The sequence below is a fragment of the Indicator indicator genome, chromosome 5 (genome assembly GCF_027791375.1).
Source record: "Indicator indicator isolate 239-I01 chromosome 5, UM_Iind_1.1, whole genome shotgun sequence".
Classification (NCBI taxonomy): domain Eukaryota; kingdom Metazoa; phylum Chordata; class Aves; order Piciformes; family Indicatoridae; genus Indicator; species Indicator indicator.
The window spans coordinates 1,474,121-1,500,520 of NC_072014.1; the positions used below are offsets into that span (position 1 = coordinate 1,474,121).

The 26,400-nt window shown below is 48.4% G+C and overlaps 1 protein-coding gene across 1 annotated transcript in view; it reads right to left on the reverse strand.

Moving 5' to 3' along the window:
• Positions 1-26,400, reverse strand: part of ERBB4 (erb-b2 receptor tyrosine kinase 4) — a 538,583-nt gene that overhangs the window by 11,316 nt on the left and 500,867 nt on the right. The window contains exon 25 of the mRNA XM_054380880.1: positions 25,553-25,723. Within this exon, the coding sequence (XP_054236855.1) occupies positions 25,553-25,723 (171 nt within the window). The remainder of the gene's footprint in view (positions 1-25,552; positions 25,724-26,400) is intronic.

Below are 26,400 nucleotides of genomic sequence, written 5' to 3' on the forward strand. Positions count from 1 at the left end.
CTACTGCAGCAGTCACCTAGGGAGCAGGGCAGCTGACTTGTGTGTGGATCTGAATGATACATCTGGCATGCTCTGGTGGGGCTGCAGGCAGAGCACACAACACAGACCTGTCCCACCAGCCCTGAGCAAACTCCAGCTACCTTCCAAGGGAACAGCTTGGTATTTACCACAGAATTTGAACTGAAATGCAAACAGGGAAGGCCATGAGAGAAGAGCAGCCACCTCTGCTCAGAAGTAGTCTTGCTTCCCTCTGACCACAGAGCTAACAGCTTGCTCTGCCCTCTTCCAGACAGCTCACAGCAAACAGGTCTCAGATGAAAATCAAAGGCAAAGGAGCAAGTGCACCATGAGAGCACTGTAATGTAAAACAGAAATGAAATGTGGTTTGTGTAGTTATAGCTAGAAGGCTTTGCAGACCTCTGGAGATTTCTGGTCCTAGCACAGAGCAGGGCCATATATAAAAGGAAAGGATTAGATGTACCCCATGACTGTGACAGTCTCTGCAGCTCACAGCACCACTGCTCTGGTATTCCTCAGGAGCTCTCTTCCATCCAGCCTGGGCTGCTGACCCTAGTAAAGAAAACTCCATTCCCCACTGGGCGCTTTGCTCTAGACTATGAAGAAAAGTTCTCATCAGCCTCACTGCCAGGTGTCATGGCTTGGCACTAGGTGCAGGTCATTGTTGGCATCCTGCATCATTTCTGCACACACCAATAACCCAGTCACAGCACACTGGAGATGCACATCCTTCTCCCCCTCCACTCTGCCTTGGGGAGACCTGCAATCCTGTGTCCAGTCTGGGGCTCCCCAGTTCAGGAGAGACAGAGACCTGCTGGAGAGAGGCCAAGGAAGAGCCAGGAGGAGGATTAGGGGACTTGAGCATCTGCCCTGGGAAGAGAGACTGAGAGCCCTGGGGCTGTTTAGTATGGAGAAGAGAAGGCTGAGAGGGGATCTGATAAATGTCTCTCAAGAGCTGAGGGCTGGGGGTCAAGTGGGGGGGGCCAAGCTCTTTTGGGTGGTGCACAGCAATAAGCCAAGGAACAATGGAGACAAACTGGAACAGAAAAGGTTTCAGCTCAACAGGAGGAGAAACTTCTTTGGTGTGAGGGTGCCAGAGCCCTGGAGCAGGCTGCCCAGAGAGGTTGTGGAGTCTCCTTCTCTGGACATATTCAAACCCCAGCTGGATGCATTCCTGTGCAGACTCCCCTGGGTGATGCTGCTCTGGCAGGGGGCTTGGACTGGAAGATCTCTGGAGGTCCCTTCCAACCTCTAATGTGCTGTGACTCCCTGATTCTCTGAAGCTGCTTTGGGATGTGTGTGTGTTGTGCATCTACTGCAAGCAAAGAAACAGCAGCTTGGCCCTTCTGAGTCAGTGTAGCCCGCCAGCACATACATTTTTCCAGTGAGAGGAAAGGGGACCCTGTTATTCAACAACACAGCAGGGTAGCAATAAAATATAGAGGTTGTTGACAGCAGCTATGCAGCAATTTACAGCAGCCTTAGTTCAACAGCCATAAACTTCCACTGGGGATCAATGGATCTTTGCTGGAGATGATCAAACCCCAGGCTCCCTCCCAGCATTACTCCTCCTCAGAATGTCTGTAAACATTTTAACTGGAAAGCTGAGACACAAGTATGCAAGAAAAGAATGCAAGCATCATCCTGTGTTTCCTAAATTGCTCCAGCTTCTGAGGCCTCACCTGGAATTTTGCATTCAGGTCTGGGCTCCCCAGTTCTGGAGAGACAGGGATCTGCTGGAAAGAGTCCAAGGGAGGGTGTGATGGTTTGAAACTGTCTTTTTAATTTTTCCTTGCAAAGTTCAGAACAGAGAAAGTGAAAGAATGTAAATAAGTCACTATTGGGTGTAAGAAAGCAAAATAACGATTGTTCTAAACACTTCCATTGGATAGATAGAAATGTTTAAGAACTATTACCCAAAACAAAGTAGGCACTCTGCACATTCTGCGTTCTGCAGTGGGGGCAGTTGCTGGGCTGTCTGGCTGCTGTTTTCTTCTTCTCTTCTGGCTGAAGATAACACGTACTGACCTTGGCAGCTAAGTTAACAACTTTCTGCTTAACTAACTCTGCTTCTCTGTCCAGGGGGGTCTGGGGGGAAGCTCCTGGGAGAGAGAGAGGCCCCTTTGGGAGGGTCCCCTTGGGGGGAAGCAAAGGGAGATCGATTGTGCTTTTTCTGTTGATTGTATATATTTGTGAATGTTGTGAATTTTGTATATTTGTACATATTCATTGCATTTCATTGTAGATTTTAGACTTTGCTTGTAAATACAGCTTTTCATTTGCTTCCAGACTGGGCTAGCCTGGTTATTGTTGGTGGGGGGGGAATTTCAGCTCATGCTGACACACATTTTCTTTTTGGCGCCCAACGTGGGGCTCGATTGCTTGTGATTTATTTCTGCTCAGATTAGGAAGTAAAATGAAGCTGTTTTGGATTTTGAGTAATTTTATTTCATCTATTATCGGTGCAATTGTCTACAGATGGGCCGTTTCCTGCATGATAGACAAGATTGTGAGATATGTGGCATATAAGTCGTTTCTTTGGGTTAAGAACAAGTTACTGAATGTTGGTGAATTATGTTGTGGTCTTATTGGGCTAAGAAGCTATGGTAACTCAACTATGGATGTGCTAGCAGACACATATGAGTTTGTTACTCCTCTTACAACTACAGAGGGTCCTTGGAACCAGTGGTACCCTAGATATCTTGTGCTAGCCTTAATCTTAATTTTGTTGCTTTTTGGAATAATCATATGGCTACTGATAGCACTGTGTCAAAAAAGACATAAGGCTACTTGCTCTTCCAACTCTGCTGTAAATGTGAAAACCAAGCCAGTAAATTTGGTTGCCACTTGTGATGCTTTGAAACTGTCTTTTTAATTTTTCCTTGCAAAGTTCAGAACAGAGAAGGTGAAAGAATGTAAATAAGTCACTATTGGGTGTAAGAAAGCAAAATAACGATTGTTCTAAACACTTCCATTGGATAGATAGAAATGTTTAAGAACTATTACCCAAAACAAAGTAGGCACTCTGCACATTCTGCGTTCTGCAGTGGGGGCAGTTGCTGGGCTGTCTGGCTGCTGTTTCTTCTTCTCTTCTGGCTGAAGATAACACGTACTGACCTTGGCAGCTAAGTTAACAACTTTCTGCTTAACTAACTCTGCTTCTCTGTCCAGGGGGGTCTGGGGGGAAGCTCCTGGGAGAGAGAGAGGCCCCTTTGGGAGGGTCCCCTTGGGGGGAAGCAAAGGGAGATCGGTTGTGCTTTTTCTGTTGATTGTATATATTTGTGAATGTTGTGAATTTTGTATATTTGTACATATTCATTGCATTTCATTGTAGATTTTAGACTCTGCTTGTAAATACAGCCTTCATTTGCTTCCAGACTGAGCTAGCCTGGTTATTGTCGGTGGGGGGGAATTTCAGCTCACACCGATACACCACTATCACCAGAAAGCGTAAAGGAGCTGCAGGAGGAGATGCAGATGCTGCAGGAGATGGTGCAGATGGAGATGAGGGTCCTTCTACTCAGGGTCCCTCTGTTAAGAAAGATCCTTCTGATGAGGAAGAGAGGGTTAGCCTTAAAACTCTGGTAGACCTCTTGAGACCCCACATGGATGATGGAGATGTAGGTCAAGATGTAGACCCTGGTAGATTAGCAACTGCTGGCAGAGCCTCTGAACTCAAGGAAATTCAGTGGAGGATTACAACAGGATTATGGGGACAGCGACCTCAGGATGATGATGATGAGGAGGAGGAGGATGACATACAGTCAGCTAATGCACCCAGACAGGAAATTAGACATGTGAGAAAGGATTACATCAGAGGAGATAATGAGCCAGTCCTGTCTTGGCTAGCCAGGTGTTTTGATATGGGAGCCCCAGCACTGGTGGTAGGCGACAAGTCGGCCTCTCAGTTGGGGATGCTCTCAAAGGATACAGGCATAGACAGGCACCTAGGCAAGTGCATTGGTAAAGTTTCTCTGTGGGCACGCCTCCTACTGGCAGTCTCGCTGAGGTACCCCAGCAGAGATGATTTACCATGGAACCCTAAGCCTTGGACCACAATAGCTGAGGGAATCAAGCGTCTGAGAGAGTTTGCTGTGAGAGAAGTAATGTATGGAGATCATAAGACTCTGAATCCTGATGAAATTCCTGTTGGTACAGGCCTTGCCAAAAAGCTCATTAAGCTTGCTCCTCCTAATTATGCTACTATTCTGGCAAGCAGGATTGTGGCAAGAAATTATGGTGGAGTGCCTCCTACTGTTGCCCATTTCACTGACCAAATGAGGCAGCTGGAGGATAGTCTTGCACGTACTTCTTTGGTTTCAGCCATTGAAACTCTGTCTGGAGAGATAAAGAATTGCATGAAAGAGCTGAAGGAGGAACTTAAAACATCCATATCCAACTTGATGAAGGGGGATGATTCTGATTCCTCTTCCTCCAGATGGATACAAGTTTCAGCTGTTAGGAACAGACGTGCTCCAAGAAGGCCATTCCAGAATAGGTCAAACCAAAACAGACAGCAGAGGCAATCACGTGGCAGTATCTGGATAACTCTGCGTGATCAGTTTGGTGAGAACATGAACAGATGGGATGGTCAACCAACTTCTGATCTTTTCAAGAGGTTATGGGAGCTGCAGAGGGGCAGATCCCGAGGTAACAATACCAGGAGGGTAGCTGTCGCTTCCTCAGTTTCCCAGAACAACTCTGATAGCTCCAACAGTGATCCTAATTCTGATGCTGGACGTTGTGCCAGCTGTACATGTGGAGGTAATCCCCACCATTAGGGGTGCCCTGCCTTCCGCCAGGGGGAGGTAAGGGATAATGGAGATAACAGAATCTATTGGGATGTGTACATCCAGTGGCCTGGCACTTCAAAATTTCAGAAGTACAGGGCCTTGGTTGACACAGGAGCTCAGTGCACCATAATACCATCAAATTATCAAGGGGGAGAATCTATAACTATTCAGGGAGTCACTGGTGGATCTCAAGAGTTGTTTAAGATAGAGGTTGACATAAGTTTAACTGGAAAGCAGTGGAAGAAACATACTATTGTAACAGGTCCTAATGCACCTTGTATTTTGGGAATTGATTTTCTGAGAGAAGGGCATTTTAAAGACCCTAAGGGTTACAAATGGGCTTTTGGAGTAGCAACTGTAGAAATTGATGGAGGAAAATTGAAGTTGTCCATTAGACCTGAGCTTTCAGATGAATCTGCAGTTGTGGGACAACATGAGATAGAGGATGTAAAGCTGCCGGTTGCTTCTCAAACTGTGCATCACAGACAATACAGAACCAACCGTGACTCTTTGGTGCCCATTCAAAACTTGATTCGTCAGTTGGAGAGTCAGAAGGTCATCAGCAAAACTCATTCACCTTTCAACAGTCCAATCTGGCCTGTGAGAAAGCAGAATGGAGAGTGGCGTCTGACAGTTGATTTCCGTGCCTTGAATGAAGTAACTCCACCCATGAGTGCAGCTGTACCAGACATGATGGAACTCCAATATGAGCTGGAATCCAAGCAGGCCAAATGGTATGCTACCATAGACATTGCTAATGCTTTCTTCTCTATTCCCATAGCAGAGGAATGCAGGCCTCAGTTTGCTTTCACCTGGAGAGGCATTCAGTACACATTCAATCGTTTGCCCCAGGGGTGGATTCACAGTTCAACCATCTGCCATGCAGTGATCCATGATGCTTTGGAGAAAGGTGGAGCTCCAGAACACATTCAGTTCATCGATGACATCATCGTCTGGGGTGAGACTGCTGAAGAAGTCTTCGAGAAAGGTAACAAAATCATTGACATTCTCTTGCAAGCTGGTTTGGCTATCAAGCGAGACAAGGTGAAAGGACCTGCCAGAGAAATCCAGTTTCTGGGAGTGCGGTGGCAAGATGGTCGCCGTCACATCCCAATGGATGTGATAAACAGAGTCTCCACCATGGCAAATCCCATCAACAAGAAAGAAACTCTGCGTTTCTTAGGCATAGTGGGATTTTGGAGACTGCACATTCCTGGATACAGTCAGATTGTGAAACCTCTCTATGATGTGACTCGAAAGAGAAACAGTTTCCAATGGGGTCCTGAGCAACAAGCAGCCTTTGACCAGATCAAGCGAGAGGTAGTCCAAGCAATGGGTCTGGGACCTGTCCGAACTGGTCCAGACATTAAGAACATTCTGTACACAGCCGCGAGTGACAATGGTCCAACCTGGTGCTTATGGCAAAGAGCTCCAGGGGAGACACGAGGACGTCCTCTTGGTTTCTGGGGTCGTGGCTACAGAGGCTCAGAGGCAAACTACACTCCAACAGAGAAAGAGATTTTAGCTGCTTATGAAGGAGTGAAAGCTGCTTCTGAAGTGATTGGAACTGAGTCACAACTTCTTCTAGCTCCTAGATTGCCAGTTCTGAATTGGATGTTCAAAGGCAAAGGTTCTTCACCACATCATGCAACAGATGCTACCTGGTCTAAGTGGATGGCTCTGATAACACAGAGAGCTCGAATGGGAAATCTCGAAAGGCCTGGTTTGGTGGAGGTGATCACAAACTGGCCAGAAGGCACAAGCTGTGCTAAACCTCCAGAGGAGAGAGTAACTCGTGCTGAGGAAGCTCCTCCTTACAGTGATCTGTCTGATGATGAAAAGAGATATGCTTTGTTCACAGACGGTTCCTGTCGTCTTGTTGGGAACAAGCGGAGATGGAAATCTGCAGTGTGGAGTCCAACGCGCAGAGTTGCAGAAGCGAGAGATGGAGAAGGAGAATCCAGTCAATTTGCAGAGGTAAAAGCTGTCCAGCTAGCTCTTAACGTAGCTGAACGTGAGAGATGGCCAAAGCTTTATCTCTACACTGACTCGTGGATGGTAGCCAATGCCTTGTGGGGTTGGCTGAAAAACTGGAAGAAGAATGGCTGGCAGAGGAAAGGAAAGCCAATCTGGGCTGCAGATCTGTGGCAAGACATTGCTGCTCGCATTGAGAGAATCCCAGTGAAAGTGAGACACATCGATGCTCACATTCCTAAGAGCAAAGCTACTGAGGAACAACAACACAACCATCAGGCAGATCTAGCTGCAAGAGTTTCCCAGGTGGACACAAACTCTGATCCTGATCCTGATCTTGACTGGAAACACCGAGGTGAGCTGTTCTTAGCTCGGTGGGCCCATGACTCGTCAGGACATCAAGGCAGAGATGCAACCTACCGATGGGCTCGTGACAGATCCATTGACATTTCCATGGATGCTATCACACAAGTCATCCATGACTGTGACATTTGTGCTGCTATTAAGCAGGCAAAGCGGATCAAGCCCTTGTGGTACGGTGACCGATGGTCCAAGTACAAGTATGGTGAAGCCTGGCAGATTGACTACACCACTCTACCTCGTTCTCGATCTGGTAAGCAGTATGTGCTGACTATGGTAGAGGCAAGCACTGGATGGCTGGAAACTTATCCAGTTCCTCATGCAACTGCACGTAACACCATTCTTGGTCTGGAAAGACAAATCCTGTGGAGACACGGAACTCCAGAGAGGATTCAGTCAGACAACGGAACTCATTTCAAGAGCAATCTTGTAAAAAACTGGGCCAAAGAGCACGGCATCGAGTGGATATTCCACATTCCCTACTATGCACCAGCTGCAGGGAAGATCGAACGCTACAATGGTTTGCTGAAAACCACTCTCAAAGCCATGGGGGGTGGATCTTTGAAAAACTGGGAGAAACATTTAGCACAAGCAACCTGGTTGGTGAATAGCAGAGGTTCAGTGAATCGAGCTGGACCTGCCCAATCAGATTTGTTGCGAAAGGAGGAAGGTGATAGAGTTCCTGTTATCAGAGAAAAGAATCTGTTAGGCAAAACTGTTTGGGTATTTTCTCCTTCAGGAGAGGCCAAACCTGTCCGAGGGGTGGTTTCTGCTGAAGGTCCTGGTCACACCTATTGGGTGATGCAAGAAAATGGTGAAATTCAGTGTATTCCACAAAGAAATCTAACTTTGGCTGAGAGAGGTTAAATTCAGAGTGTTGCGCAGAACAGCATCGCGCCCAAGAGGAGAGTCCATAAGATCTACGGTGCATGAACCCTGAGAGCCCTGAGTCACCTGAGAGTCCCTGTTCCTTTCTTCGCTCCATCTGCGAGGAAACAAGCTGTTTGCTGTTTTTCCTGTGATTTGACCCTTTTGAATCTTCCACATCTGAGATAGCCGGAATGGACTATGGTCTTTATTCACTTATTGTTGTAGATATTATTTTAGATTAGATAAATGGTAGTAGCAGCCAATGGAATTGTTTAGAAGGGGTGGACTGTGATTGTTTGAAACTGTCTTTTTAATTTTTCCTTGCAAAGTTCAGAACAGAGAAAGTGAAAGAATGTAAATAAGTCACTATTGGGTGTAAGAAAGCAAAATAACGATTGTTCTAAACACTTCCATTGGATAGATAGAAATGTTTAAGAACTATTACCCAAAACAAAGTAGGCACTCTGCACATTCTGCGTTCGGCAGTGGGGGCAGTTGCTGGGCTGTCTGGCTGCTGTTTTCTTCTTCTCTTCTGGCTGAAGATAACAGTACTGACCTTGGCAGCTAAGTTAACAACTTTCTGCTTAACTAACTCTGCTTCTCTGTCCAGGGGGGTCTGGGGGGAAGCTCCTGGGAGAGAGAGAGGCCCCTTTGGGAGGGTCCCCTTGGGGGGAAGCAAAGGGAGATCGGTTGTGCTTTTTCTGTTGATTGTATATATTTGTGAATGTTGTGAATTTTGTATATTTGTACATATTCATTGCATTTCATTGTAGATTTTAGACTTTGCTTGTAAATACAGCTTTTCATTTGCTTCCAGACTGGGCTAGCCTGGTTATTGTTGGTGGGGGGGGAATTTCAGCTCACACCGACACAGAGGGCTCCAAGGATGCTGAAGGGACTGGCACACTGCCTGGGGAGGAGACACTGAGAGCCCTGGGGCTGTTCAGTGTGGAGAGGAGAAGGCTGAGAGGGATCTGATCAATGTCTATCAATAGCTGAGGGCTGGAGGTCAGGGAGGAAGGGACAGGGACAGGCTCTGCTCACTTGTGCCCTTGGATAGGCCAAGGGGCAAGGGATGGAAACTAAAGCACAAGAGGTTGCACCTAACATGAGGAGGAACTTCTTCCCTGTGAGGGTCCCAGAGCACTGGAACAGGCTGCGCAGAGAGGTTGTGGAGTCTCCTTCTCTGGAGCCTTTGCAGTCCTGCCTGGATGTGTTCCTGTGTGACCTCTGGCAGGGGGATTGGACTGGAAGATCTCAGAAGGTCCCTTCCAACACCTAACATCCTCTGATCCTGTGACTGCTGCTTCCACAATCTAGACACAAAACATTCAGTTTAGATCAGTGAGGGGGAAAAAAAACTTATAATTGAAGGAAGGAATAAGCCTTGTCTGCACTTCAGTCTTTTCTGGTTGCTGTTTGTCTCAAGAGATGCAAGATTTGCAGGCAGCCTGAGCTCTAACTCAGTTGACACAGGCTGTCTATATCCTCTGGATGGGCCACATCACTTCCTGGCATTTTGGTAAGTTTATAGACATCCCTGAACTTGTTCAAAATACGGATATTTCACTGCTGACCTGAGTTCAAGTCAGTACTGACTGACTTCATAGCTTCAGGTGAGTCAATTCTTACCCCACTGCACTGTTTTGCACCATTGTCTCTCCTAACAGCTGTTCTAAGACTTACAAACTCATTCAGAGAAGAGCCTATGTCCAAGTTGGAATACAGCCTCCTAGGAGCCCTGTGAAGAGGAACTGGCATTTATCACAAACCAAACACACCTAACAGCTTTGGCATAGTGGCTGTGGAGTTTTAGGCTGTGCCTAGGAAAATTTTCCTAGGATTGAGTAGAAAAGTGGTAGAATGTAAATAAATTACCTTTGGATGTAAAAGGGAAAACAATGATAAGGTCTAACTAATCCCTTTGGTCTGATAACTGACAGAAAGTTAGTTGTATAAACTAACTCTCTCTTTGCAGCTCTTGGCTCTAGCAGATACCTGCTGGTAGCTTTTGCCTAGCTGTTACTGACCTTGGCTGTGTTCTTTGTTGTGGCTAAGTACTAGAATCATAGAATCATAGAATCAGTCAGGGTTGGAAGGGACCACAAGGATCATCCAGTTCCAACCCCCCTGCCATGGGCAGGGACACCTCACGCTAGATCAGGCTGGCCAGAGCCTCATCCAGCCTGGCCTTAAACACCTCCAGGGATGGGGCCTCAACCACCTCCCTGGACAACCCATTCCAGGCTCTCACCATTCTCATAACAGCAAACCTCTGCTCTTCTCTCTACTACTACTCCTCTCTACTAACAGCAACTCTCCGCTCTTCTCTCTACTACTACTCCTCTCTACTAACAGCAACTCTCTGCTCTTCTCTCTACCACTACTACTGTTTACAAACAGCTACTCTCTGCTCTTCTCTCTCTCTCTTTTCCCTGGGGGGAAGGAAGCAGGGAGGGGGAAGCTTTTGGTAGCCCCCTGGTTTTGTCCAGGGTTATTTTTGTGTTGTTTATAAACTGCAAATACATGTAAATATTGTGTATTTTGTACACATTCATTGCATTCCATATTTCTAGATTGTAGTCTGCTAGTAAATAGAGCTTCATTTGCTTTCCAACTGAGCTGGTCTGGCAATTTTATTTTGGGGCAATTTTTTCTCCAAAATAGTTTGGGAGGGGGCATAATTTCAACTCACCACAGCAGCATAGGCAATGCCATGCTTAAATATTGCACAGAGTATCACTTGTGTTCGTACTGGCAAATACCAGCCACACACCTTGGAATTTCAGCCTAACTTCACCAAGCAGAGCACTCCAAAATTACAGCAAAAGCAATGGAAACAAATAATCTGTTGAGAGATGCATGGTGTGGACAGAAAATTCAGTATCCAGGCACACTGAGGGGGAAATGGGGGGGGGGGGGGGGGGGGGGGGGGAGAATGCTTTTCCAGAGAGTCACCTCCTATACCTGGGCTGAGAATCAAAGCATTCTCTTGTTGTATGGCACCAAAAGCTCTCCCTGAGGACCCCCTTTGTTTTTTAGACCTTAGACATTGTCACTCCAACCTTCAGAATAGCTGGGAAACAGACTTCAGCTGGCACATTGATCATCTGGACAAGGGGATTGAGTCCATAACCAGGAATTGTGCAGATGACACCAAGCTGGGGTCAGGAGTTGATCTGTTAGAGGGCAAGAGGGCTTTGCAGAGGGACCTTGCCAGGCTGGACAGATGGGCAGAGTCCAAGGGCAGGAGGTTTAACAAGGCTGAGTGCTGGGTTCTACCCTTTGGCCACAACAACCCCAGGCAGTGCTCCAGGCTGGGGACAGAGTGGCTGGAGAGCAGCCAGGCAGAGAGGGACCTGGGGGTGCTGGTGGAGAGCTGCTGAAGAGGAGCCAGCAGTGTGCCCAGGTGGCCAAGAAGGCCAATGGCATCCTGGCCTGCAGCAGCAATAGTGTGGCCAGCAGGAGCAGGGAAGTCATCCTGCCCTGTGCTCAGCACTGGTCAGGCCACACCTTGAGTCCTGTGTTCAGTTCTGGGCTCCTCAATTCAAGAGAGATGTTGAGGTGCTGGAAGGTGTCCAGAGAAGGGCAACAAGGCTGGGGAGGGGTCTGGAGCACAGCCGTGTGAGGAGAGGCTGAGGGAGCTGGGTGTGTTTAGCCTGGAGAAGAGGAGGCTTAGGGGAGACCTCATTGCTCTCTACAACTACCTGAAGGGAGGTTGTAGGCAGGTGGGGGTTGGTCTCTTCTCCCAGGCAAGCAGCACCAGAACAAGAGGACAGAGTCTCAAGCTGTGCAGGGGGAAGTTTAGGCTTGATCTTAGAGAGAAGTTCTTCCCAGAGAGAGAGACTGGCCATTGGGATGTGCTGCCCAGGTGGGGTTGATGTCCCTGAGGTGTTTAAGAAAAGCCTGAATGAGGCACTCAGTGCCATGGTCTCGTTGATTACTTAGGGTTGGGTGATCAGTTGGACTTGATGATCTTGGAGGTCTCTCCCAATCTGCTTGATTCTGTGATGCTGTGATATGATCTAAGCATGGCACAAAGAGGAGGATGCAAGAACTCCTTTTCCCCTGTTACTCTGTATTAAGGCAGCAGGAGTGTCAAACAGAGCAGGAAGAGAGGCAGCTTGCCTGTGCCTGCCCTTGCCTGTCAATCTCTTTTACTCCCATGTCCTCCCTGTCACTCACCACTGGCTTTCTGTAGCTCCTTTTTTAATACATTCTCCAAGACATTTTGCAGTCAGTGGCAGCTTCTGCCATGAGGCTAACTCCCTGCAGTTTGGGAGAGACAACACCACTATTTCCTAGCTGCCTAACAATTCCTTGTGGGAGAGAAGGGTCAAGGCACTGCTCCTATTCATATGCTGTAGCATCTGTCCAAAATGCAGCAGCAGCATCTCCTTTTCTGTACAAACCTCAAGCTTCAAATCCCAAAACAGGGCAAGGAGGGGGAAATAGGACCAAAACCACGACATGGTCATCATTTGTGATTGTGACATGGCAGACAAGGGGGAAAAAAAGAAAGAAAGAGAGAGAAAAAGTACAAAAGAAAGTTGATGAGCAGCAGCCCTTTCCTATGCCATCTTCCCTAGTCTGTTTTATACAGTAATCAAAGGATATTCTGAGCCTCTCAAAATGCCATCAGCCCTCATTGAGAATGAAATAGAGCACATCTCCACTGCAGCCTTTCCAGCAGTAATCATTACAGCATGCTGGCCTGAACAGGGAGCTCTTACAGACAAAGAGGGGGGTTAAAAATAAAAGAAAGGGAAAAAAAAAATTCCTTCCTAAAAATCTGAATAGAAACTTGATGATAATCTCTGAATTTTATTATGCAAGGGGGAAGAGAAACCTGTAATTGTGCACTCTTGGTCTCTTATGGCAAAGAATAGGCTGCTTGATGAAATGCTGATTTGATTTAAAGCAGGGCTGAGGTTCTGGTGGCAATAATACACTAAAATAAATAACCATCCAGCTGATTGGAATAAAATAATATTTTTTTTTTACTACTCTATATCTAAACTTCATCTGTGCCTCCTCCCACTTCTCCCCTCCACATCTTTTGGAGACTCTTATTATAGCTTTGGCCGTTTTTTGCCCTCCCCTGCCACAGCATTTCACAGGACAGTTCAAGAGAGACAGAGACCTGCTGGAGAGAGTCCAAGGGAGAGCCAGGAGGATTCTTAGGGGAGTTGAGCATCTCCCCTGTAAAGAGAGACTGAGAGCCCTGGGGCTGTTTAGTCTGAAGAAGAGAAGGCTGAGAGGGGATCTGATCAATGTCTATCAATAACTGAAGGCTGGGGGTCAAGTGGAGGGGGCCAAGCTCTTTTGGGTGGTGCAGAGCAAGAAGCCAAGGAGCAATGGAGACAAACTGGAGCAGAGAAGGTTTCAGCTCAACAGGAGGAGAAACTTCTTTGGTGTGAGGGTGCCAGAGCCCTGGAGCAGGCTGCCCAGAGAGGTTGTGGAGTCTCCTTCTCTGGAGCCTTTCCAGCCCCGGATGGATGCATTCCTGTGCAGACTCCCCTGAGTGATGCTGTTCTGGTAGGGGGCTTGGACTGGATGATCTCTGGAGGTCCCTTCCAACCTCTACTGTACTGTGGTGCTCTGACAGACAGACTCTGCCTGGCTAACAGGTAGAAAGAGCAGTACTGGGCACAGGATGCTCCAGAGTGCTCCTGCCACCTTACACTGGCAGCAGCATCACAGCAGTCCCACTGCCATGGGCCACTCTGGATGGCCCTCTGTGGCTCCTGAGCCTCAACCATGATGGGCAGACAGGTGTTCAGGTGACGACTCCTTGGAGCCCTGCCAGCTGCCTTTCCAAATCAGGGCCCCTTTGTATTTTCAAGTCCTTTCATTATTTTAAGCAAATGACAGCTCTGATTCCTCAGAAAAAGGCTATTTTTTCCACCCACAATTTCTGCTTCAAAGCTAAGTCACCAAAGGAAGACTTTTTTTCTCCCAGCTCTCATAATTATTTCCTGACTCTTAGTCCACTTTTCCCTCTCCTGAATTATGCAGAGTTGTTTAGCTTGCTCTTTTCCAAGAATGCCTCATCAGTGCAGTGGAGAAATATTTATTACTTACTCTCTTTATATCTATTGACTTTTTTTTTTCTTTTTTTCTTTTCCTTTTCAAGAGAGAAGACAAAATGGACCAGCTGTGAGCTCTCTTGACTGCTAACACAGCCAGCAGCTATTCATGGATTAAGCAGATGCTGCCTGATTTTAAACCAGTTGATATTAAAGCTCAATAAATTCCTATGCCGTGGCATGGAAAGCAATAGACAGCTACAGCCTTTTGCATCAATTCCACTGAACATTAACTCATGGCAGGTCTCACCAGGAAGCACTGGGAGGTGGAGATTTGTTATTGAGTACATATTAAACCTGTAACAAACAAATTGCCACCCCACATTAAATCTATCTGCTTGAATGGGACAGAAAACAGGCAATATCACAGCAGCACAGTAGCACAGGACCTCAGAGGTTGGAAGGGAGCTCCAGAGATCTTCCAGTCCAAGCCCGCTGCCAGAGCAGGAGCACCCAGGGGAGTCTGCACAGGAATGCATCCAGTGGTGGGGGTTGCAAAGGCTCCAGAGAAGGAGACTCCACAACCTCTCTGGGCAGCCTGCTCCAGGGCTCTGGCACCCTCACACCAAAGAAGTTTCTCCTCCTGTTGAGCTGAAACCTTCTCTGCTCCAGTTTGTCTCCATTGTTCCTTGGCTTCTTGCTGTGCACCACCCAAAAGAGCTTGGCCCCCTCCACTTGACCCCCAGCCCTCAGCTGTTGAGAGACATTGATCAGATCCCCTCTCAGCCTTCTCTTCTCCACACTAAACAGCCCCAGGGCTCTCAGTCTCTCTTCACAGGGGAGATGCTCAAGTCCCTTAAGCATCCTCCTGCCTCTCCCTTGGACTCTCTCCAGCAGGTCTCTGTCTCTCTTGAACTGGGAAGCCCCAAACTGGACACAGGATTGCAGCTGTGGTCTCAGCAGGGCAGAGCAGAGGGGGAGCAGAACCTCCCTAGCCCTGCTGGCCACACTTTTCTTGCTGCCAGCACGTCTGATGTCCAGCTTGTCCTGGACTGCTGTGAGGCCATGTGAGGCCATGCAGGCACCCCACAGGCTGTATGGATGCCACACTCAGCTGAAACCTTCTCTGTTTATGCTTGAATGCATGAAAATGCATGAAAAATATCCTGGTGTAAGGCACCTGACCTGATAAATCATGAGGCAATTTGACACATTGGTCCTGCTCCTCTGTTCAGGCTGAGGAGGGCTTGCTCCTGGAGGAAATTTCATTGATCTCAGCTGGCCTGGTTGTAAAGCAAGAAACTGAAGCAACTTGCAAAGAACTCTCTGTCAAGAGTCAACATCATCTGTTCTCTTTGGAGTGAACTTTCTTCCTTTCCTCTGGCAAACTTAGCACATTTGAAAGGGTATTTAAATACTTACATTCCAAATCTACTTTTTTTTTTTTTGAGAAGCTTTCATTTTTCATGTAAATTATTAAAACTGAAGAAAAAAAAAATCCCTCCTGTATTTTACAGTCTCCTTTTGCATGCTTATCCTTAGTACTTAGTTCACTCGGTGCAATGGAATTATGTGGACTAGCAGCAGTCTGGCTTCACCCCCTGCTTTTCATGGAGAAAAGGGAGGGGCTTCTTTCCCCTCTACTCCACTCTCATTGAGACCCCACCTGGAGTAATGTGTCCAGCTCTGGAGACCCCAACACAAAAAACCAGACATGGAGCTGTTGGAGTGTGTGCTGACGAGTACCATGAGGATGAGCAGAGGGCTGGAGCTCCTCCCCTGTGAGGACAGACTGAGAGAGTTGGGGGTGTACAGTCTGGAGAAGAGAAGGTTCCCAGGACTTCTTGTGGCCTTCCAGTACCTGAAGGGTGCTACAAGAAAGCTGGGGAGGAACTTTTGAGGGTGTCAGGGAGTGATAGACTGGGGGGAATGGAGCAAAACTAGAAATGGGGAGATTCAGATTGGATGTTAGGAAGAAGTTGTTCCCCGTGAGGGTGGTGAGACACTGGCAGAGGTTGCCCAGGGAGGTGGTGGAAGCCTCATGCCTGGAGATTTTTGCAGCCAGGCTGGATGTGGCTGTGAGCAACCTGATGTAGTGTGAGTTGTCCCTGCCCATGGCAGGGGGGTTGGAACTTGATGATCCTTGAGGTCCCTTCCAACCCTGACAATTCTGTGATTTCATTGAAGCACTTGCAGAAAGAAGTTACTGAGTCTGGAAAAAAAAAAAAACAAACAAAACAAACCCAAACACAGACTGCTAAGATTTTAAGAAAGTTTCTGATCACCTTTTAAGGAGAAGGGATAGAAACAAATAAAAAGGTCTAGGACCTGACAGATTGCAGTCAATAAGCATCAACTCCAAGGAAGATTTGGTCATAATATCTTTGAGAATATATTGCAGAAGCAGAGGGGTGGCAAACACCAAACTGAACTCAGCTAAAAAGGAGACATGAGTGTGGTCCTTCTTTTAGAGCAGATGTAGAAATGGCACCATCCTACTCAGCCCCAGAAATTGCAGCTCCTTGACCTAGCACACACAAAAAAAAGGATAATGGCAGACATTAATAGGATCCAAACCCTGCTAGAGAGTCACCATCAACTGCCCAGTGAGACCTTCCAACACTGTGATGTATTTTCCTTCCAATCTGTGTCCAGCAGGAGCAGGCAGGGGATTGTCCCCTGGGACTCAGCTCTGGGGATGCCACACCTGCAGTGTTGTGTCCAGTTTGGGGCAGCTCAATCCAAGAGAGATGTGGAGGTGCTGGAGGGAGTGCAGAGGAGGGCAAGGAAGCTGGGAAGGACCTGAGGAAGATGTTCTTCACCATGAGAATGGTGAGAGCCTGGAATGGGTTGTCCAGGGAGGTGGTTGAGGCCCCAACCCTGGAGGTGTTTAAGGCCAGGCTGGATGAGGCTCTGGCCAGCCTGATCTAGTGTGAGGTGTCCCTGCCCATGGCAGGGGGGTTGGAACTGGATGATCCTTGTGGTCCATTCCAACCCTGACTGATTCTATGATTCTATGATTCTAAATGTGATGAAGAGCAAGTGAAGGAGCTGGGGATGGTTAGTGTGAAGCAGAGGAGGCTGAGGGGAGACCTCCTGGCTCTCTCCAGCTCCTTGAAAGGAGGTTGTGCAGAGGTTGTGCTGCTCTCTTCTCACAGCTCATTAGCCAGAGAAGAAGAGGGAACAGCCTCAAGCTGCAGCAGGGCAGGGTCAGACTGGACAGGAGGAAGAATTTTTTCCATCCAGAGTGGTCAGGGATTGGAATGTGCTGGGCAGGAAGGTGGTTGAGTCCCCAAGCCTGGCTGTGTTTGAAGGTGGTTTGGCTGTGGTGCTTGGGGCTGTGGTTTAGGGGTAAGCCTTGTAGAGTAGGGTTCTGGGCTGGACTTGGTGATCCTGAGGATCTCTTCCAAGCTGAATGCTTCTGTGATTCTGTGATTGTGACATGCTGTGAGGTGCCCCTCCAACTTCTAACTGCTGCCCAAAAAATCTCCTTCCAGCTCTGCTGAAGACAGTGGTGCCTACAATCTCCTCTTCCAAGCCTGCTATATTTCTGTACGTAAAAGAGGTCACATTAGACCTCAGAGCTGATCTGCCACCACTGAAGCACTGCAGGTGCCTAATAAATTCATCTTTGTCACTTAAACCTCTAATAAAAGTCACTGGACTCTGGTGTCAATGCCACTGGGTGACCAGTCCCTGTTGTCTATACCAAGCTTTGGAAGGGAAACTGTCATATGTCAGGCAGGTGTGAAACACACCTGAAACCCAGGGGATAACCACCTCCTTTTGTAATCCTGTGATTTGAAAATGGCTACCTTTCAAACTCAGCAACCTGAACAAATTCATCACAGAGAGAGCTTCTTGCCTGGATTCTCTCTGGAATCATCTTTTTGCATGCAGACCTTCAGCCACGGAGCACTGCCAGATCTAACCCTGCAGCAAGCAGGACTGCTGCATCCCACACCCTACACAGGGAGGCTGAGAATTGCCTTTTGTCATGCCAGAGCCTGCTGCAGCCAGGCAGAAGGGTGCCTCCCTGCACAGATGAATTAGGCACCTCAGAAAACAATAGCTTGATGTTTAATGGCAGGGCTGGCAGGTGCTCCCCTGATACACAGCACATGGACCAACATTACAGAGGCAGTATCAACAAGTCATAAACAGCAGAGACAGCCTTCAGCAGGAATTAGCCAAGGATTGAGAGAGGAAAAAGCATCCTGGGGTACACAGAATGTTTCCTGGCTGAGCATTATCTCTGTCCACAGAGGACAGCACTCATTACAAACACCTGAATGAATCATCTAATGGCTGTGAATGAAGCACTCTCTAGAACTAGCTGGGGCCCTGTGCTCCTGGAAGCACTGCTGAGGATTTAGCTTATCTGGCTGAAGCACAGAGCTTCTAAAACTCCATATTTCTAGAATATCTCTTGACAAGAGAAAAGAAAACCTGGAAAAAGCTGAGGAGCTGGAAATTGCAACTGAAGAGCTCCAGATGTAATGAAAGAATTCAATTTAGCCTAGGATGCTGATTTTCACTTAAAAGCTGCATCAGTCTCAAGCTGAGCTCCTAGCAGAGGGCACTGTTGTGGGCTACACTGCCTGCAGGCTTCTGCTCCTGGGAGCACAGCTCCCAAAGATGTGCTAGAATGAAGCCAGTGTGGGTGTGATGGAAACACTGAAGCTGTGTCTGAGCCTTGCATCTTCACAAATCTCATTAATCCTCAAGGATGGAGAATGTGACACTTCTTGGAGAAGTTGAAACTCCCTGGAAGAGTTCCCTCTTTCCAGCCCTCTTTCCATGGGCTGCTAGCTCAGTGTTGTCGATTCAGATCACAGGATCACAGATCAGAGGACGTTAGGGGTTGGAAGGGACCTCTGGAGATCTCCAAGTCCAACTCCCCTGCCAGAGCAGGACCAGAGAATCCAGCACAGCTCACACAGGAACACATCCAGACAGGGCTGGAAAGGCTCCAGAGAAGGAGACTCCACAACCTCTTTGGGCAGCCTGTTCCAGTGCTCTGGGACCCTCACAGGGAAGAAGTTCCTCCTCATGTTGAGGTGGAACCTCCTGTGCTGCAGTTTCCATCCATTGCCCCTTGGCCTATCCAAGGGCACAAGTGAGCAGAGCCTGTCCCTGTCCCTTCCTTCCTGACCCCCAGCTCTCAGCTATTGATAGACATTGATCAGATCCCTCTCAGCCTTCTCCTCTCCACACTAAACAGCCCCAGGGCTCTCAGCCTCTCCTCCCCAGGCAGTGCTCCAGTCCCTTCAGCATCCTTGGAGCCCTCCCTTGGATTCTGTCCAGCAGATCCCTGTGCCTCCTGAGCTGGGGAACCCAGAACTGGATGCAATATTGCAGGTGAAGTCTCACCCAGGCAGAGGGGGAGGAGAACCTCTCTCACATAGCTTCTTTCTTCACACAGACCTCAGCCAGCCTCTCCCAGGCAACAAGCTCTAAGGATTTAGGACCAAGATCAGCCTAAAGAAACTTCAGAGCTTTCCTAGAAAGCTCTTCCTTAATTCCCCAACTTCAAAGCCTGAGTGTGAGGAAGCTCATGATCTCCCTGCTTGCTTCCTGGAGAAGAAATGTGATGAAGAGCAAGTGAAGGAGCTGGGGATGGTTAGTGTGAAGCAGAGGAGGCTGAGGGGAGACCTCCTGGCTCTCTCCAGCTCCCTGAAAGGAGGTTGTGCAGAGGTTGGTGCTGCTCTCTTCTCACAGCTCATTAGCCAGAGGAGAAGAGGGAACAGCCTTAAGCTGCAGCAGGGCAGGGTCAGACTGGACAGGAGGAAGAATTTTTTCCCATCAAGAGTGGTCAGGGATTGGAATGTGCTGGGCAGGGAGGTGGTGGAGTCCCCAAGCCTGGCTGTGTTTGAAGGTGGTTTGGCTGTGGTGCTTGGGGCTGTGGTTTAGGGGTGAGCCTTGTAGAGTAGGGTTGTGGGTTGGACTTGGTGATCCTGAGGGGCTTTTCCAACCTGAATGGTTCTGTGAGTCTGTGAGTCCTGCAAGCTTCTGCCCCCAGCAGAGCTGCACTGCTGGAGCACTCCAATCAAAGTGTCAGTACAAGACACTCAGAGAAGGAGCTCAGCACTCTGCCATCATACAGCTGACTCTTTTCTCCCTGAAAAGTCAGAGCAGTCAGAGCTGCTCAGAAGAGAGATAGTGCCTTTGATGCTCTGGTCTCTGAACACCACAGGAAGATCACACAGCTCCTGCCTGTGTGTTTTACCTCACCAAACTGCAAGGCAATCTCCCCATAACATTTAATTTGCCAGCCACAGGGAACACAAACTGCCTGAGCTGTATCAATTCAGTTGGCATCCATGGCTGGAAAGCAGCACCACGAAGTTGTGCAATATTTATATTCACTACACCAAGCAAGCAGGAATCACAAACCACCCACAGGAAACACAGACACAGCATCAGACAAGTGCAGATAGAGAGCTCTGACAGCATTTCAGCTCTGTGTGATTCGTGTAGCTGACATCCATGTGCACTCAGCTATGCACAGCAGATGCACTATTGCCTGAAACAAACTCCTGTGTGTTTTGCATTAAATCCACCTCAGTCTTCACTGAAGGAATAGTCAATGCACCAAGAACCTGAGTGCTTCAGAAGAAACAACAGCTGCCTAGCTTCCTGCTCAGAGAGCAAACAAATGTGCTATATCCAGAAAAAAAAAGCCTTCCTGCAAAGCAAGCTAGGTAGGCTTAGCTGCTATGGGACTGCCAGCCTGCCCCCAAGCCCTCCCAGCAACAAGGCCCTGTGGCCTTCCTGCAGTCCAGATGTCCTGCAGTAGGAGCAGTCCATTTAGGAGAGGGAGAACTGCTAGCAAACAAAGCAGAGACTGAAGCTAATCTGAGACACCAGACAGGCATCCAAACTCTGCAGGCAATCCTGCTACAGAAGCCAAGTTCCAATGACATCAACAAGTGCTACTATAAATCACTTCAATGGCAATTCCTTTGCCAAGCTCTTCTTTTACTCTTAAAAATGACTCCTCCATAAAGAGGCTCCTGCCATCCACAGAAACTATAAACATGGAAAGGCTACAAAGACTTACAGCTTTCTCTCCCCAGCTGCCCTTCCCAAGGCTACCTGGGTCAGGAAACTTGGCTCAGAATCTAAACACCTGACAAAGTTTAGATTTCCAGAGGAAGCAAGGGAAAAATTCCCAGCAGTAGGAGTCACTGAAAGAAGGACACAGTCTTGATACTGTCACAGTATCACAGGATCAGAGGATGTTAGGGGTTGGAAGGGACCTCTGGAGATCTTCCAGGCCAACCCCCCTGCCACAGCAGGACCAGAGAATCCAGCACAGGTTACACAGGAACACATCCAGACAGGACCGGAAAGGTTCCAGACAAGAAGACTCCACAACCTCTCTGGGCAGCCTCTTCCAGTGCTCTGTCACCCTCACAGTCAAGAAGTTCCTCCTCATGTTGAGGTGGAACCTCCTGTGCTGCAGTTTCCATCCATTGCCCCTTGGCCTATCCCAAGGCATGAGTGAGCAGAGCCTGTCCCAGTCCCTTCCTTCCTGACCCCCAGCACTCAGCTATTGATAGATATTGATCAGATCCCCTCTCAGCCTTCTCCTCTCCAGACTGAACAGCCCCAGGGCTCAGACTAAAGAGCCTACACTGAACTGCAAAGTGAAGCTTCTGCTGAGCTCAGTGGCAGAAGATGACAGACATGCTCCAAGAGGGGAAATTGTGAGCTGCAGAGGGGAGACCTCACAGCAGGAAGGTGACGGAGTCTCTTTGTGGCAAAAATCAAGGCACAGTGTCTGTCTCTGCCGGTCTGCTGACGTAGAGGAGATCATATGTGAGAGAAGGCTGAGGGGAGACCTCCTGGCTCTCTCCAGCTCCCTGAAAGGAGGTTGTGGAGAGGTTGGTGCTGCTCTCTTCTCACAGCTCATTAGCCAGAGAAGAAGAGGGAGCAGCCTCAAGCTGCAGCAGGGCAGGTTCAGATTGGACAGGAGGAAGAATTTTTCCCATCCAGAGTGGTCAGGGATTGGAATGTGCTGGGCAGGGAGGTGGTGGAGTCCCCAAGCCTGGCTGTGTTTGAAGGTGGTTTGGCTGTGGTGCTTGGGGCTGTGGTTTAGGGGTGAGCCTTGTAGAGTAGGGTTGTGGGTTGGACTTGGTGATCCTGAGGGACTTTTCCAACCTGAATGTTTCCTTGTGATTCTGTGAAATAGCTCCATCAGGTTTGAATCTGGGCAATGACTGTGAGAGAGTCACTTGAATTTCACAATGATAGCAATAATGATAATGGTGATGAACCAAATGCCTCTGCTGGCTTCCTGTGCCTGTCCCAGTGACCACGTCAGCTGCCCAAACAACACATTGGAAAGAACTCTATCAGAATATGTTGAAATTAATTCCCTCAGCTCCCTCTTAGCTGGAACTGAAGACAGAGGGCAAAAGGAGCTGCTGAAAAGGCAAGTACATTTCCCTGCTGATCCTTCCTCCCTGAAATCTGCCCCAGAATTCCCAGTAAACATGTCAGTGAGATGACTATAGGGGTTCTGACTCTGCTGCCTCAGCTCCATGCTGGTACAGATGGCAGTACAGACCTTGGTGAAACTAAGCTGCAGTGATTTACCCCACTGTGACAGTCAGCACCTTTAAAAGGCGACTATTGCCGTTTCCTTCTTTTCTCAGAGGTTGGCAGCAAACAGAACTTCTCCAGAGACAGCTTGGAGTAAAACTGAATTATTTCTGATCAGCATCAGCACTGAAAATTAACTCTTGCTGCCACAAAGAGGAAGTTTCTTGCTTATTGCTATCTTTCAGTGAAGCACTACCTGAGTCCAACTTACCAGAGGGACTACAATCGTAGAATCACAGAATATTCAGGGCTGGAAGGGACCTCAAGGATCATCCAGTTCCAACCCCCCTGCCATGGGCAGGGACACCTCACACTACAGCAGGTTGCTCACAGCCACATCCAACCTGGCTGCAAAAACCTCCAGGGATGAGGCTTCCACTACCTCCCTGGGCAACCTGTGCCAGTGTCTCACCACCCTCATGAGGAGCAACTTATTCCTAACACCCAGTCTGAATTTACCAAGATCTAGTTTTGCTCCATTCCCCCCACTCCTATCACTCCCTGACACCCTCAAAAGTCCCTCCCCTGATTTCCTGTAGCCCCCTTCAGATATTGGAAGGCCACAAGAAGGTCTCCTCAGAGCCTTCTCCTCTCCAGACTGCACAACCTCAACTCTCTCAGTCTATCTCCAGAGCAGAGCAGCTCCAGCCCTCTGGTCATCCTCGTGGCCCTTCTCTGGACACCTTTCAGCACCTCCAGATCCTTCCTGTAACAGAGGCTCCAGCCAGTCCCTGCCCAGCCTATATCAGTGCCTGGGATTGCCCTGAGCCAGCTGCAGGACCTTGAACTTCGTCTTGTTGAACCTCATGAGGTTGTCTTGGGCCCAGCTCTGCAGCCTGTCCAGGTCCCTCTGGATGGATCCCTTCCCTCCTGCTTCTTCCAAAGACCTCTGGCCTATTTGTCTTTAGAAACAGTAGCAATTTCCTTATGAATTGGCAAGGTGTTCCTTAAGATCAGATTTTTGTCTTCCTTATTCCAGAGGAGCACTGATTTATTCAGGAGAGTTGAAGGAACTTCACAGTCAGATGTGGTTTATACACTCCTGCCTCCTTTGTTTCCCTCTTCCCTGCCTCGTAAGGTGTAATCAGTTCAGAGCAGGGGATGAATTTGGAACTTCTCTGGCTAAGAACAAATGTCCAAAAGGTTTCTAAAGCATGAGGAACAAGCACTGACATTTCAGTGAGGCTCCACAGAGTATTTGAAATGTGACTTTCCAAATGAAAGAAGTACAGACTTCAAACCAACAAACAAATCCCTGATGGCCAAATCATAGAATCATAGAATCAGTCAAGGGTTGGAAGGGACCACAAGGAACATCCAGTTCGAAGCCCCCTGCCATGGGCAGGGACACCTCACACTACATCAGGCTGGCCAGAGTCTCATCCAGCCTGGCCTTAAACACCTCCAGGGATGGGGCCTCAACCACCTCCCTGGACAACCCATTCCAGGGTCTCATCACTCTCATGGGGAAGAACTTCTTCCTCACATCCAGTCTGAATCTCCCCACTTCCAGCTTCATTCCATTCCCCCCAGTCCTATTACTACCTGATATCCTAAAAAGTCCCTCCCCAGCTTTCTTGTAGCCTCCTTCAGATACTGGAAGACTTCTGATGTTTGTGCAAATGTCCTCACATTAGTAATGGCATTCACCACCTTTTAGTTTTGTGAGAAGAACTTGCACTTAGGCCACCAAAATGATGGAGTCAAGCACAGGAGGAGGCAGAGGTAAGAGCTGTGGGCAGGGAGGTCAGGAGTGAAAAGGGGTTCTGGAAAGCTGAACTCAAATCTCCACCTGCAGCAGGGCTGCTGTAACACAGAGGCTGATCACAGAATGTCAGGGGTTGGAAGGGAGATCTTCCAGTCCAACTCCCCTGCCAGAGCAGGACCAGAGAATCCAGCACAGCTCACACAGGAACACATCCAGACAGGGCTGCAAAGGCTCCAGAGAAGGAGACTCCACAACCTCCCTAGGCAGCCTGTTCCAGTGCTCTGGGACCCTCACAGTCAAGAAGTTCTTCCTCATGTTGAGGTGGAACCTCCTGTGCTGCAGTTTCCATCCATTACCCCTTGTCCTATCACAGGAGGCAGGACTCAGTTCACAAGAACTCATACACCAGGTCTGAGACTGCTCTGGAGATGTCAGTAGTCAGTGATTAGAGAAAGACACCTCCAGAAAGTAACTTCTCCCCTTGTAGATGTCCAAGGCAGGCAGCAATAATCACCCTCTGGGTGGCAGGAAATGAAGCCTAGATGAAGAGCTTAGATGATATTTCTGTCCTTCTGATGGTTGCAGTTATGTGAGCTGAATTCTACAACACTCTCTGTGCCTCAGCTACCCCTGCAGGCTGAAGAGCATTTCCTCCTCTGAGCAGGATGTTATGAAGATCACCATGCTGAAATCTGTGACCTGCTCAGCAAAAAAATCCCCAGATGCTTGTGAAGGAGAGTCATGAAAGCATCACCTACAGATAAGGAAAGGGGCTGAAATCTGGCTGCAGACAAAGCAGTAGCTTTATATTCCAGCTGCCCTCACTTACAGCACTGCCAGCCCTGTCAAGACAGCAGCACTGCAGGGATGGGGGAATGAAAGCTGTGCACCTCCAGGCCAGGATGGACCCCAGCTGAGAACCATCACCTCTGGATTCCCCAAGCCTCAGCTGTGCCTTCAGGACAGATGGATCAAGTCAAGACTTTGCTCACTCAAGGCCAAGCTGTGAATTGGGAATTCACTGAGGCACAGTGAAGAGGGGACCCACTGACAACATATTTACAGTGGCTCTCCTTCCAAAGAGAGCTTGTGATTCCCAAGGCAGCCCTGGGCTGTGGCTGCTGAGTGCACTTCAGCCTCCACCTGTGCTTTTATAAGAACCAGCACCTCCTGCCAGGCCTCCTTCTTACCCTGTTGGAATCAATTCTTGTCCTGGACGTGTAGATGGGAGGAGGGATGTTGAAGGCTTGAGGAACAAGATATTCTTCAGCATCCATCATATCTTCCAGGTCTTCCTCATCAAGAAGGTTCTGGAAGAACTTGCTGTCATTTGGGCTTGGGAGCTTCATACGATCATCTCCCTAAAAAGGTTGCATTGAGAGAGGACAACGGTCAAAAGATGCATGAATTTCCAAAAAAAGGGAAACTTCAGCCTCCCTCATGCCCTGACAGCCAGGCTGCAGGGACCACACATAGAATCATGCAGTCATAGAATCACAGAATCATAAAGTCACAGAATCATAGAATTATAAAAGCACAAAATCATAGAATCATAGTCATAGAGTCATAGAATCATAGAGTCATAGAGTCATAGAATCATCACATGCTGCTTTGCTCTAAAGCACCACATCCACATATTTTTTTTCCTCCTTTTCCCCAGCCCCCCCCCCCCCTACCCCTCCCCCACACTGGGAATATGATGACTGAAAGAGAATAACTGCATAGAATCACAGAATAGTCTGGGTTGGAAGGGACCTCCAAAGCTCATCCAGTCCAAGCCCTCTGCAGTCAGCAGGGACATCCCCAACTAGAGCAGGTTGCCCACAGCCCTGTCCAGCCTCACCTTCAATATCTCCAGGCATGGAGCCTCAACCACCTCCCTGGGCAACCTCTTCCAGTCTTCCACCACCCTCATGCTGCACAACTTGTTCCTCACATCCAATCTCAATCTGCTCTGCTCTACTTTGAAGCCATTGTCCCTGCTCCTGTCCCTGCAGGCCTTTGCAAACAGTCTCTCTGCAGCCTTCTTGGAGCCCCC